This window comes from Streptopelia decaocto (genome assembly GCF_964273445.1).
Source record: "Streptopelia decaocto genome assembly, chromosome: 5".
In the NCBI taxonomy this organism is placed as follows: domain Eukaryota; kingdom Metazoa; phylum Chordata; class Aves; order Columbiformes; family Columbidae; genus Streptopelia; species Streptopelia decaocto.
In genome coordinates this window covers 18193560-18208848 of record NC_138659.1, presented here as the reverse complement: position 1 = coordinate 18208848, position 15289 = coordinate 18193560, and the positions used below count along the sequence as shown (strand labels likewise).

General features: G+C 37.4%; 1 protein-coding gene across 1 annotated transcript in view; it reads left to right on the top strand.

Moving 5' to 3' along the window:
* Positions 1-434: 434 nt before the first annotated feature.
* The window catches only part of KCNT2 (potassium sodium-activated channel subfamily T member 2), a 131364-nt gene continuing 116509 nt past the window's right edge, over positions 435-15289 (top strand). Inside the window, exon 1 of the mRNA XM_082052817.1 lies at positions 435-608. Within this exon, the coding sequence (XP_081908943.1) occupies positions 514-608 (95 nt within the window). The 5' untranslated portion in view covers positions 435-513. The remainder of the gene's footprint in view (positions 609-15289) is intronic.

The window sequence follows — 15289 nt, the reverse complement described above, 5'->3', positions numbered from 1 at the left end:
ACAGCCCGTGCCCGGCCGCTGATGCGGAGCTGCCATTAGCCGGCAGGCGGGGGTTCCCGCGCCGTCACTCCAATATGCTAATACGCGCCCCTGCCATTGGCTCGCCGGCCCGCGGCGGCTCAAACACCACTTGCATAGCACTGAACGGCTCTTTGTTGTCAGCTGCGGCGCGCGCGCGCTCGTGCCGGGTGAGTGGGCGGGCGGGCGCGCGCCGCCGAGGCCGCCGCCCCCGGCACTTGGCTCCCCCGGGACGGGAACTCTCAACCGCGGTCCGTTAACGGCCGCTCGCGCGCCGGGGCGCTCCCCACAGCTGCCGGGAGACGGCTCCGCCGCGCGCTCCGAACGCCTTGGTGCGCGCAGCGCCCGCGCGCGGCTGGGGGCGACTGCTCCGTGCCGCTCCCGTCCCTCCTGCCGCGCTGGGCTTTTCCCCCCGCCCGGTTGGGTGGGTGGGGGGTGACCGCCCCTCCGGAGGGGAGCGGCGGCGGCGGCGGGTGCTCCCCTCCTCCGGGAAGGATGGTGGACCTGGACAGCGAGGTGCCTCCGCTGCCCCCGCGGTACCGGTTTCGGGACTTGCTGCTGGGCGACCAAGGCTGGCAGAGCGACGACAGGTGACTGCGCGGTACGCGGGGGGTCGCGGTGACAGCCCGAGAGGCAGCGAAGGGTGCTCCGCCAAAGACGCCCGTTGCCCCTTGGCCAGCCCGCCTGAGACGGGCGGCCCGGCGGCGCGGGCCCTGCGGAGGGTCGGGGCGGCGGCGGGGCGCTCTGCTCGGCCCCGCTGCTGGCGGGTCAGCGGCGCACACCGCCCGCGGGAGGCCAGCCCCGGTGAGAAACTTTGGTGCGAAAGGGATGCGCCGCCCGCCCCGCCCCGCAGCCGCAGGTGAGTCGCGGCCGGCGCCCCTCGGCAAAGCACGGGGCATCCCGCAGCCTTCGGGCACTGCTGCCTCGGCAGAAGGGCAGTACCTTTCTCTTCTCTACGGCTACAGTAGGAGGAAGAGTAGAAGAGGCACAATACCATCTCCGGAGGATAACATGCACTGAGCGGAAACCCCAAACAAAATACGCTTTTGTCGCTTGTCGAAAAGCTAACTGCCAGGGTCACAGACTGTTTTTATTATCCAGTATGCGTGCTTCTTTACATGCAGTTTCTTTTCATGCTAGATCCTAGGCTTGTATGTAACTACCATTGATTTATTCCTTTATGAAGTATTTGAAGGACTATCAGAATAAGTAATTACAATCCGATAGAAAAAAGTATTTGTTTGCGTCAAGTCAAATACTATATTTAAAAGACAAAACCCCCTTATGTTAAAACAAACAAACCAACCAGGAATGTGTGTTTAACTTCAAAATGCTAAATGAACAGCGTTCATGAACGCCAACAGCATCATGCCACTATTTTACCATACAGCCTAGTGTGTCAATAGGCTATTACACGATCCCATCTTGCAAAATTATGTGTGAGGTCTGCTTTGTAGTAACAATTTATTGTGGTCAAATGACACAAAAGCAAAATTATCTGGTCATGTATAAGAGCATATTGATTGATTTAAATTCAATGTATTTATGTTGTCAGAATGAGTCTTCAACGCGACAGTGAGAAACTTTGATTTTAATGCTGGTCTACATATTTTAGATTTTAGCTACTTTCCTAAAGAAAGATGGATTCTCATTTATTGGTAATCACAAGATCATGCACATTACTAATTATTACCTTTGTTTAGAAGAATATGCTGTACATTGAAGCAGTTAAACATTTATTCAGAGAGTTATGAAATGGTGAATAACATCTTAAGATAGTTACAAATATGAATGCTGTCGGTTGGAAATGGCAGCATTGTAAATAACATGATGGAGAGTTAAAGAGTATATTTATCAAAGCATAGTTTTATAGTTTAAAAAATAATTAAACCACAAGCATTTTCTGTATTCATAACTTCTGATTGCAGTATTCTTTGAGATTTTAGAAAATGTAGATCTTAGCATCTTATACCTACATTTTCTTTTCTACTGGAATAGGAAAAGACCCTGCAGCCTGTCTTATTTTATCAATTTTATTTATTTAGCTAGGGTTTTGATGGCTAAAATAAATGAAATATTCTTTTTACTTCTTTTTGGACCACACTGTGGCTTAACACTTTCACCAGCTCTAGTCTGAAGCTTCCGTCAAGCACTTCACTGATACCAGTTGTTTGACTTGAACTTTATGAAGTTATCTTCTATGGAACTTCTTCCATAGCATGATCTGATCTCAGATAGGAAACAGTGTATAAGCAACTGCACAAGCCATAGCATCCATTTAGCTATAGAAATGTCTATTTCAAGTTTGTGTGCACTTAACAAAATGCAAACAAATAATCTTTACAAAATATTGACAGCAGAATTACAGCATAACACTATTACAGAGTATGGTAATTGTTGGAAAATTGCAGCAAATGACTAGTGGAAAATGAATAGCTACTTTTAATTCTTTTTATTAATATTCATAGAAGCATTACAAGACAGATCTTTGGCAAATCTGAAATAAAAAATATGAACCCAGGTCTGAAAATGGCTGCTGGAAATTACATTCTAGGTCTTCAGGTCTTGTCCTGTGGTGAGGCTGGACTCAGGTGCACTGTGGCAGAAAGGCTGTGCAGGTGTTTCCCCACAACGCAATCAGTATTGTACTTTACGTGAGGCTGTTTTAGCAGCACTCTCTCCTCCAGCTCTGCAAGTTACCATAGCAGTCTCTTCTGATGCTGACTTTCCAGTAAATGAACAAAGTCCATTCTTAAAAAATCTTGAGTATTTTCTTTTGTTTGTCCACCTTAGAATACGGGCCTGTCCAGATTCTTGTTTTTCTGTACTGGAGGATATCACTTTAATCCAATCCTATGTTGCTTGTACTTTGCTACAGTCCATTATAGAAAAAGCATATATATTCTGCATAGAAATACTGTCAAATGGAATATTTAGAATATTAGACATACTTTCAGGAAATATTTAATGAGAAAGGCTGCAGACCTGTGAGGACCCTGAGATCAATTGCTTATTAATTCATAACGATTAGTATTACATAAGTATATCTTATTTTTAATTGTTTGCTTTTTTGTCTTTTCTTTGCACCATTATGTAAATGGTTCAAATTTGGTTTTGATGAAGCATATCTTTTGTATTCTGTTGTATTTAGTGTGCAATACAGATACTGCCAGAGGTGTTGCTTGCACCCCCTTCATTTGAATGGATATTAACTATGAATGGAATATCTGAGCAGTAAAATACAGTTGAAGTAGCCTCATAGTATGGCTATATAACGGCAAGTGATCAAGATAGTTCATTTTAGGAGATTGTTTGCCCTTGACTGAGATACAGAAATATTTTTTGGCATATTTCCAGTTCACTGCAACTTCTTACTTCCACAGGTTTTCAGCTCCAGAAGTCTGATTTATATCAAGGGTTTTCCGTCTGTGAGGTCTGTGAACTTCAGGTCTGTTACCAGCTGAACTCTGTCTTCTTAGTCCCATTCCCTTTTTGATCTTCTAGTCTGTTCATCCTTGAGTTCTCTCTTTTCTCCTTCCATTATGCCCTTTCTGAAAAGATGCTCACTTTTTGCTGGTTGGGAGGCATATGTTCCATCTCTGGGTTTTCAGATGCTTGTTGATTCTTCAAAGTGGAGAGGAGATGGAATTATTCCTCTCATCTGCCACGAACCACCCTGCATCATCAAATCACAGTTTTGATAACATAGTTTGCCACTAAGTCATATGATAGTATTTAATAATAAATATGATAGAAATTATATAGACCTTTCCTCTTTTTTTTTTGCTGACAGATGGATTTGTAATATATGCATACTATACCATTTCAAAACCTTACTGATTATGTTTCTTTAGGAGAAGAATCAGCTATTTCTTTTAAATGATCCTGTTCATTTATAAAATGCTCACATGCTAAAATGCTTAGCTCAATATAACAGGACTCTAATTTCAGGAATCTGGTTCTTAGATTTGTACCTGTTTGGAGACAGTTTTCTAATCTTCATTTTCTTGAGAACTTCTACTATGGTGGAACTTCACTCAAGCTTCTTTCTTCTGGTGTCTAGCTTGTGGTCCATTTCTTACCTATACTTCTGCAGTACAGTAATGTCCATCTCACTGCTTTTGCATTTCTCTCTGAGACAAATAATTCTACTTGCATAGCTTAGATTCCTAACCAAGCAGTTGGGTTCAGTAACAGATGGGTTCTGGTCTCTCATATCCCACAAACTGCCAAATTGGATTGTATATTATTTTTCATAAAAGAAGCTGCTCTGTGCAGAAGAACATGGTGAGTCTTTGGCAAATGCGTTTGTTCAGTAAATAAACTATTCTGAATAATTTATTAACATTCATGAATCTGCTGAGCGATTTTTTTTTTTCTGAAAAAAATGGATCTTAAAACCAGTTTCAGTTTCTGAAAGACTAGATTTTCAAAGGACCTGGTTCCCTTTGAAAACTGTGCAGTTGAAGCTTGATGCTTACAGTACACACATTTTATATGGAATAGTTAAATATTCATTTACTCAGAGAGATGACTCTGAGAAAAACTCACCTGTTTTCCTGTCACTATGTGAAATATTTAAATATTGCCTAGATCAATCTGAAAATCTGCCACAGGATAGCATGTGAACAATCAGCCCTGTATCCAGACTGTGTGTGTGTCAAATGGGTGATTTCTGTGGCAGGGAGGGTAACGTACCAGTTTTCTTCTGGCCATGTGAATATCCCAGTCACTGCTCTGAGGGTAAAAAGAAGATTCAGTCATTGACTTTTTCACTAATTTTGTAAGTATCACTGATTCCTTTCGTGAATCTCACATTTTGCTTTCGTTATTGAAAGTATCTGAAACTGAAATAAACCTTTGATTTGCTGGATATACTGAGGTGTTTCTTGACCATCATAATGCAATTTGTCTTTCAATTTGGCTGCTAGGAAAGGGTGCAGAAATAAAGGGGGAATTTACTGATCAACACAAGTTATTCACCTGTTAATTCAGTGAAGTTTTACTGAATCAGGATTGTAGCAGTAAATTATGTAATAAAATATTTCATAAACTTACTGATCACCAGTCCTTAGTGCTACCAGTTGTGTTGAAGAGCAATGCAAATAAAAGCAAAAAATATCCTACCTACTCAAGAAGCCCTGACACGCTCAAAGCTGATAAATAATTTGCTTCAGAAGATGGGAGAAAAGAGGCTATTTATTTTAGGTTCCCTTGTAATCCTTGGCAAGATACTGTGAAGAGGTTATTCACAAAAAATGTTTTCTTGTGTACATATATAGTTACTGTGTACTTCACAGTATCAAAACCACAGGATATTAGAGATGTAAAGAAAGAATTCTAAGTTAAAAATTTAAAAAAAAAGCATTTATGTTCTGATGATATCACTGCTTTTTTTAGTAAGATCAGTCATGTAAATTCAGTGCTTGAGTATCTTTCAGAGCACAACTTACCTCGTATTTCTTAAACCAGTTATGTACAGATGTGTAGTCCATTCTTTATAAACTTATAAACAGATAAAAGCTGCATTTGTTTTAGTAAATTTAAGCAAGCAAGCCAGGAGTATTTCCCACCATTGAGGCACAACTGCTTATACAACTGTTCAAATTTTCACTTGCATGCTTTGGCCATAGCCAAGGAATGATTTGGTAGTTGAGCATCCAAGGAAATGCTCTGTGCAGACAAGTTGCAGAGAGTCACCCAATATGGGAAGCTGCAACAGTTTCCAGATATATATGGAGGCTGTTTTGCCATTTAACGTCAGTGCCTGGGCAAATTTAACTTTCTTAAAGAGGTGCCCAGAGAAGGTCAAAGTCACTGTGAAGGTAATCTCTACACTTTAATATAATACGTTGCTTCTCCCATTTGTACTGCTAGTTCCTCTCTTTCTGGTCTCCTATATTTTCTGCACAGTCACACATTCAGATAATGCATATATGGTGGACTGTGGTGCAGAGAGATCCATTTGTAAAGTACAGACCTGCTTAGCCTTGGTGCCTTCCTTCCTGAAATATGCAGTATAGCGCTTATACATAGGCAATAAGTGTGCTGTATCCGGGAGTCTTTGAAAAATGAAAAAACACAAACCCAAACCAACAACTTGCTGTTAGAGAACTTTGATTTACTGGAATAATTCTTTCCACACAACATTTTAGAGAAAGAAAGAAACAAACAAACATATGGATGTTTTTAAAATATGCAGAGCGAGATTCATTTTATTGACTGCATAAAAATGTATATACTATTTTTTGATTTATATACCTTTTACACTTTAAGTCCCTTTGGGTTTAGGTAAGATTAAGCAGTATGTTCGGCTTTCTTTGAACCTTGCACAGCAAGGTAGATTTTATCAATGCTGAATATTTCTAGCAATATTAAGAGACCCTGAAGTATACATTCCACCATTGAATTGCTAAATTAATACAGTCTGTCATATGAACAAGCCATTTGACAGTCATAAATATCTATTTATACTGCTATTTCATTCTACTGCCTGTTGAAGTTTAGCACTGTATATGTATGTATACGTTCTAGGAAAAAAAAAATCACTATTACTGTGCCACTTCAGAATCACATACAACAAATGGAATGGAGAGAACAAAAAATCAACAGAGAAACCAAATATATTTTCCAATCCCCACCCTCAAAGCATCGGATTTCATAACTTTTATATAAGCTGTTGCAGTAAGTGTTTACAATTTCACACTAAAGGAACAAAAATTTACGTTTTCCAAGTCTATAATCTTTTTCTGTATGTATGTATACACATAACTGGTACTGGAACATACCAGTTCCAATGCCAATAATGACACATTAACTGGTACTGAAAATACATTTCAAATCCTGCTCCTGTACTGAGATGAACATTGGAGTAATTTTGCTACAGTATGTACTTTCATGATGAAACTATAGAGCTAAATATTACTTTTGTGCAAGAACTGTTCTTACATTGGGTATTTAAAGGAATAAATTAAAATCAGCTTTCCCTTCTAATGTGCTTACTGCATAAATGAACATCACCACCTATCTGGAAAGAGATTCACATAATTCAGAACACCTCCACACATCACTTGGACAATTGTATACTTCTGGCTGTCATGTTGACTGGTGACTTTAAAGGAACAACTCCCTACTGTACATCTCAGAAGGCACTTTAATAGGCATTTGTCACAGTGTGAATTAGTGAGTAAAGCCCTTCTTTTGCCTTTCCTTTTGGAAATCACCTGAGACTGTTAATCTAAAACGGGGATAAAAAGCCCACACATTTCTGAATCAATTGATTTAAAATATCTGAGTCTAGATTCAACTTGTACAAAAAAATTCTATTACAATTTCCTCAAAAGAAAATTCTATAAAGATTTCTTTAAAATAATCCTCCTCTTTTCCTCAAGAAATACTTTCGTCATTTTGGCCTCCTCATTTTAGAAAATGTGTTAAATTTTATGAGTTCTTCAATTTAACAGAGGCTACAAAAGAAAAGAACTTAAGCAAATATTGTCAAATTTATCTTGATTTGTCCTTGTAAGTAAATTTCCAAAATAAGTGATTTAGAAGCCTAAATTCTATTTTAAAAGCTTGATTTCGATTGAAACTGCTCAAGATCTTAATGGTCTAGTTCACTAAGGGAGCAAGTGTTTTCACATCTGCAGTGAGACCCGCATAGTAGTTGGAAAGTTTGAGTTGCTCTAAGCTGTGAAAAAAAATTGCTGCATGTACATGCCAAGCCCTTTCTCACTGTGCAAAACCACCATAAATTAAAAAAGCATTAAAGAAAAAAATTAACATTTATAAAACCACTGCATCAGCTATACCAAGAGGTTCAAATTTACACTTTTGTGGCAGGTTTAGGCACACAGTTCCACGTAAGTAAATTGTTAATATACCTCTATACTCACCTTTCTTCTGAATTTATTTTAGGATTGGGTCCCTCTTATAGATAAAAGAGGGAATCAATTTACTTGTGTGGAAGGAAGAGGAGGTAATGCTTTGTAGAAAGTAGTTCTGTCAGCCTCCTGCTAATTTCTGTTTTAGCATCATCCTTGCAACAACAATGGAAGCAAAAATGCTTTGTTTCTATATTCTACTTAAACTAGCACACACTGGAATTGGGAGAGGGTCATGAAAAGAGAAGAAGAACATCTCAGTGCTGTTATAACTCTGGCAGAGGAAGACTTCGGTGGTATGCCCCAGCAAAAGCTTACTAGCGCAGAAAATGTTTCAGTGTCTCAGCTTAAAAACTCCCACAGATCAAGTAGTCTTCTTTCTCTGGGACAACATGATACACAGTTTGTAAATGTGACTCGTACTTCCATCATTACTTAATTATACCCTTATTACTCTAAAGCTCTTATTTTTCTATCTAGAATTTGATGCATGCTACCTGACTTCTGGCAGACACTATAATACTCCTTGGAGAACTGAAGCAGTTCTTTCCCAAATGATTTCTCTCTCAATTTTATAATGATTATTCTATCACAGACAACAATTACTCTATTTTATAACAGGAAACTTTTGTGCTGCGCTATGCATTACTCTCAGAATGACTCTTCTATTAATTAACAAATAGTAACATGGATTCACATTGTCTCCCTTTTATCCTGCAACGAAGCAATAGATCACCTGGAGCATCAGAAATTACTAAAGCTTCAAAATACTTTTATTGTAAAATAAATCTGCCAACCATTTCAGCACTACACATTCAGTTTTTAGAGTTCACAGTTAAAGCTGATCTTTTGTACTGAATTCTGATATGTATGCTCAAGTACTTGTACCAATCCACTACGTGCTTTAAAAGTGGATTCTTCCTATTTTTTCAAGTAAGTGAACAAGTTAAGTCTTCCTGTAGGCACACACACCATGGTCCCATAATCTCTGTGCCACTGGACAGAATGCCATTAAAAAACTGTAAATGTTCTTCAGCACAGAAGATTTAGTACAGAATGCCCGAAAACAGCTGTTAAAGATTTCAGCCTCCCCCATGCAATCATCTGTTAATTATGTTAGCAGTCAGCTTCCTGGTGGGAAGTAGCAGTAAAACAGAAACACTCATTATGAGACAAAAACCAGTGTTTATACTCACAGATAAAAACAGTGATATTATTATTTACTCTGAAGTATCTCTTGAGGGACAAATCCTGGCTCCACTTAGAAAGAAATGTTAGGAAGTGCTGTATTTTTGTGGTAGAAAGCAGGTTGCTAAGTCTGACATGATTGTGCTTGACTCACTGAATAACAAGCTGTGGTAGATCGGGAGGGAACGCATTAGGTTAACATAAGTGCAATTTACCTACTGAGTTAGCAAAAAGAAGAAAACTGCCTACCCCTCTACCTGGGTCTTACAAGTCTCGGCTCGCTTCAGCCGTTAATAACTGCAGATCTAACAGCTTAGCACAAGGATCATATGCCTGGCAGAGGCAATTACAAGATGTGAACAGCAGTCCTCACTACGGATTAGCTCTGCCAGGAAAGTCCTGCCCTGCCTCCTAAATTCTAAACCCCGAGTCAAAGCGCTTCAGCTTCTTGCAAATAAAAGTGTTTGTCCTTTACCTTTTAAAGATATTAAGTTAATAGCATTTACCATACTTCCAGCAGCTCTAAGTTACAGAGCTCCTTCAAAATGTAGTGATTGTTAAAATATTTAATAAGGAGTAAACACTGTAGAATAGCTTCACTTTTTTTATTGTTCTAAATAGCCAAAAATGTTTTAGAGGTTTTACGTTTTTCTCACTTTGTTTTCTCTTCCCCTTGTGACTAGAGAAAACTGCAGCACAGATAAAAGCAGTGCTGCCAAACCAAATGTGAAACAAATACAGATGGGAAAAACAACAAGCTGAGTTGCAAATGGAAGCCTGTGGTTATATTTGTTCCTTATGTGACAGCACTTGTTAATACACAACCTTCCCTGACTATGGAAGGGGATTCAGTGTCCCATCTTCACACCAAATTCAAAAGAAGCTAAAGGCGCAAGTCACTTAATCACTATTGCTGTATAATTCTCATTATCAAGCACGGACAGCTATAACAGAGATGGTCTAAAGGCTGAGGTCTGTATTTGGTTGAATGTACCCTTTTGAAAAGTGAGCAAGCTATGTTTTCACTGTGTACAAAAATGTTGCATTTGATCACTTCTTCAAATGGGGTTTAATCAGTTAAATAACATTTTAAAAGACATTTTTGTAGATATTGTTCAATGTTTTAAAAAGTGGAACAAGATATTCTGTAATTAGCAGATATTGACTAGTCAACACAGTTTATAAAGACTATCGAAATCTAAGAGTATCATAAAAGTGGAGCTTATCTCATAAGAGTAGTTTCTGGTACCATGTATCTTACTGACACTGAGGAATTAATTTACAAACTGTATTCAAACTGTGACCCACATGATCATTTGTTTTTGTAATGAGACTGACCACAGATTGCAAAAAAATTACAATTTAGCTAAAATGATAGAAACATTCAAAATGCACTGAATTAATTTTTAAGGCTTCATTAGTTTTTGCTTCCCATTTTTCCTCTTACTTGGCAGTTCACAGATCATAGTTTTGAGTCCAGAAAAAACAACAAAGTTACATTTGCGCTGACATTATGAATTCATTTAATACAATTAATTGTGGCAGTTACTGTTTATGAAAACTCAAGTGCTGTTATTTTTATGTATTTGTGACTAGCTCAATTGGTCATTTGGAATGTTGGGATTTTAGTGTAATGTTGGCAGAGCATTGCATGTGGTGGGAAGAACAAGGCTGGCTACTTGTTTCAGAGATGCTTCAGAGTATAGGGGAAGTATCTCTGAGGGTGCAGGAGAGGAAACTGTGGTGAGCCTCTAACAGGTAGACTTCTGACATACTAGCCCTTGGTGGGCTAGTCTGAGACTGTTGCGGAAGACCTCAGGTTTTGCTCTTAATTTCAGACAAAAACGAGCTGTTAGAAGATCACCATTATAAAAAATTATGAGGTGAATGTCTTCTTCCAAGACAGAAATGACACAAATGTAGAGTTGTCTAGCAACCTGCTGCTACTTGATTTCAGGCTAAAGTGAACTGAGCATTTAGAAATTATTTTCTTAGATGGCAGTGCCACTTTACAGTGATAGAAATGGTCATATGGAGAGACGGAAGAGCTGGAGGTACTACTGTGCCTTCTTGTATCGCCCTAGACATTAGACGATTGGTTATCAGACATCCTCATACCAATGCTGCCAGTCCAGTCCATAAACACAAATCTCTCCTCATTGTATCCATATATTCCACCTAAGTCTGATCAGCAGCAAGATCTATAGAGAACTTCAAAAGCAGATGACAGAACAATACCTGTCTTAACCCACCACACCAATACAGTTACCTAAAGAGATTTTAAATAATTTGACTCCCACCAAAGCCAGTAAACTCTGAAATTTCTGCATTCATTTGGGAAGTCACATTTAAAGAAAAAAAAATAGTGTTTGCATTGAACAGGCACCTGCTAAATTATTTTCTAAACACAAACAAGGCATATTATGGAAGTTTGAAGTTATTATTTTGAAAAATTAAATATTGGGCATACTGTTCTACCAGCCATACTACTGATGAGCAGAACTTCACAGAGTACTGAGATGTTAAGTGGTGTTTAATATGAATCAAGATGAATTAAACTTTTAAAATATTGTGAAAATTGATGTTTTAATTTATTTTTTTTTAAAGCCTAATGAAAAGACAAAACCATGCCTTCTGATTAATCAGGAAGTGTAATAGCTCAGTCTGAGTAAGAAGACTGAGATTTATATGAGCTCTGTAATTATATGTACCCTATTAGCCATGGAGAGAACATATCAGACAGGTGACACTTCAGAGATAATAATGACTTTTTAAAATAATTGTTCTATTATGTGTTCAAAGTTCTTGAATAATTTGCACTCCTTAAAGAGACATTTACAATTTGTATTAGAATTTTGTTATTTTTTTAAATGTAAAACAATAATAATATACTATGGTTGTAGTGCGCAGCAAGCTGCATTTGAAAGGGAGAAAGCAATGCCAAACCACTGTTAGATATATTACACTACCTACATATGTTAAGCTGCAAGTATTCAGGAATCCTATCATAGGAGCCAAAGCATCTTTAAATACTAGAGAATGAAGATACATATCTATCAATGCACAATTCTTTTAGGAAGTGTCATCAGGAAGAAATGTCATCAGCACTCTTCTCCTGTTGATTTGGTAGAGTAAACGGAATCTCTGACCAACTTTCCTCTGTGGGAAACAACAGACAAGACACCTACTATCAGTCTTGGGCTTTTGTTTTATACCTTGTTCTGAGTCTTTGCCTGAATACTATTCCTCTTTGTATTTATTTATTAAATATTTGCCTTTTTCCTTTGTGTAGCTGTTAAACACACAATCGTGGGAGACTGAAAAAGTATACAGCTCCCATAATTGCAGGGAAATTGTGACAATCTCAGATTCAGCTCTATATTTATTTCTCAGAGTTGTTGGCATTCTAATGGCAACTTTTGGAGCATTATGTGTTTCCAGATTGCAAGTCTGGACTGTTTGAATATATAACTTTTAAAAAAGAAAAAAAGACAATCTTTTTTCCAAAGTTACCCTGGTCTTGAGCATGTGTAAAAAGCATGTGCGATATGCCTTTTTTTTTTTTTTCTTCACTTCTTAACACTTCAACTATATATAGAATCTCAGATAAGTTCTTTCTAGGCTTGTTAAAGTATCTGTGGGAAGTTCCCGACAAATTTAATTTGACTTTTTACTATTTTTTTATTTTCAGATCAGGCATGGTTCCCATAATTTCTTACTCTGTAATAAACAAATATTGCTAATCTAAATAAAGCTGTAGACAAGTAAGGAATTAAGCAAAGCACAGAAAAAAATGAATGAAACACTTTAACTAACTATATTGTATCGTTTTGGATGTCATATTCTTGCATCCTACCTAATATAGTATTACTTCTATTAGTAGAAGGAAAATGTACCTTGCAGTAGAAATAAATGTTTGCACAATAAAAAATTAGTTTGAACAGTCTGATATAAGTGTTATTCCATGCTCCAGTGTGTTTTGTGACAATGACCAGTACACATTTCTGGAATACAATCCAAAAGATAATGGGGTAATATTTTTATTAATAGTTCCTAAAAATTCTAAAAATAGCAAATCTAGTATTATTTTTAAGAGGACTGTTATAAACTAGTGATATTTCTCTTTTGGGAATACTGCTGGCTATGACAAGAGTAAAGAAGGAACTATAAAAACTAGACTTCATTGTGTATTTTTGTGGAAGTTTTCTTCCTCATAGAGTTTATATGAAGGTGACGAGTGATCAATATTACCTAGACATTTATTTTAGATGAAAAGGACTGCGAGCATTTACCACACAACTTGGTAAATAAATTTCCAGTATCTCTGAAGAAGCTATTTTAATCTTTCCCACAAAATAAAATGAAGAAAGTCTAAATTATTATACAGAATAGTGGTTTAATGAGAATTAGCACAAACCTCGATTTTAATTGGAAGGCTAATCTCTTCTAAGCTGAAAGATCTTTTTCAAGTGCTTTTCTGCTTCTCTGATCAAGATTCACGCTCCACAAAGTTCTGTATCAATTTTCACTTTCCGTCATAGGACCAAAAAAAAAAAAAGATTTCAGCATTTATTTCCTGTTGCAAAACCTAATGTGGATAACCTGTAAAAGGCATTGTTCTTTAGGAATTATGCACAAATGGAAAACAACCCAAACACCAACTCTATTCCTTATTTGCCATGTTGCCCTCTTCTCATTATTGCTCCTTCACCTCCAACAGATTTAGAGTTGGCATTATATTTTGTAGAAGCAAAGCACCAACGTTTTAGCCATCAGATTACCATGCTGTCTTAAGTGGATTTGTAAAAATTCTGATCCATGGAGCAAGACTATAGAATACCACATCAGTATTGTACAACATTGTTTTGGCCACAGTTTCATTCCCTGTGTATCATTAAGTATTCATCAAAATACTGTAAAGACACTAAAGCCACATGAAGACCGTTAGGCAAAAAATGTTTTGACAGTTATGGAGAAATGAGACACACATACACATGACCCAGAACTTTTTAAATAACTCGCAGAGAGATTTTAATCTTTTTACATTAAATATAATCTTCTACTACAACTAGTTCTATTTATTTCAATGGAAATATTTGTGAATCTTAGTCTGAGTAGAAGAGGTTATTTTCTGTTGCAGAGAAAGCACACCAGGCAATACGGTATTGAGGTTTATGAACAACTTTACTCATTGCACCTTGACCCAGTGTAACTTACTAAGGCACCAGATATAACTACACAGATTTCTGAATATATGGAAAACTCAAAGTTAGCTTCAGTTCCCCTTATCACTAGCATAAATATAGGTATAATAGGTAAAAAATAAACACAACTAAACAAATGTCCTATGAATTCATATGCTGATATTTTTATTATAAAATGTGAAATAATAGTTTATTGTTCTATTTAAAGTCTCCTTTTGATAAATGACACATATGTGTACATTTTCACCCCCTACAAAGTTGGGATGTGTGTAAGCTAGTAATTACTGGCCCCATTCTATGCTACTCTGTATTAAGGTTCATGAAGCATTATGCCAGTTAACCCCTCTCTTTTATGTTACGTAATATAATACATTTAAATGGTGGTGCTACCAGTACGTGCTCTTAGGTCCTAAAGAGAATATTGCTGGTAACATCTTAATGACCAGTGTTTGACAATCTAAGAATATTATAGAAGATTGATAAGTTCACAGATAAGTCTGTCTGTCAAAATACGGAAAATAAATGTTAATTTCTTGTTATTCAGTATTTTAAGAATGGAGATTCTTTGGGCACTTTTGAAAATGTAATTGCTCTATAAGTCCAATGCTAAACAAGGAGCAGATATGAAAATGACAACTGGACATTCTAGCACTTGGTCTTGCCCTTTGTCTAAAAGAATGTAAACTGGCTAATATGGAATAGCAGGAGTCTGGAAAATTTAGTTATATTATGAAGCAAAGCATGTCCAGTATTTCTTTTAATTTAATTTATTTTAATTTGGAAGGTACCTCAGGCTGAAGATTAGTGTCAAATAATGATCTGAAACTTTCAACATTTCTTTTGTGTGTAAAGCTTTATATCATGATGTAAATATCTGGAATCAGAGCTAAGCTAACATTTTAAGTAAGTGGCATTGGGGTGGTAGCTAAGAGGGTGTTTTGCTCTCATTAACATTACAAAGCAAGCTCTTCTAAATTACTGGATAGCTCTCCAACA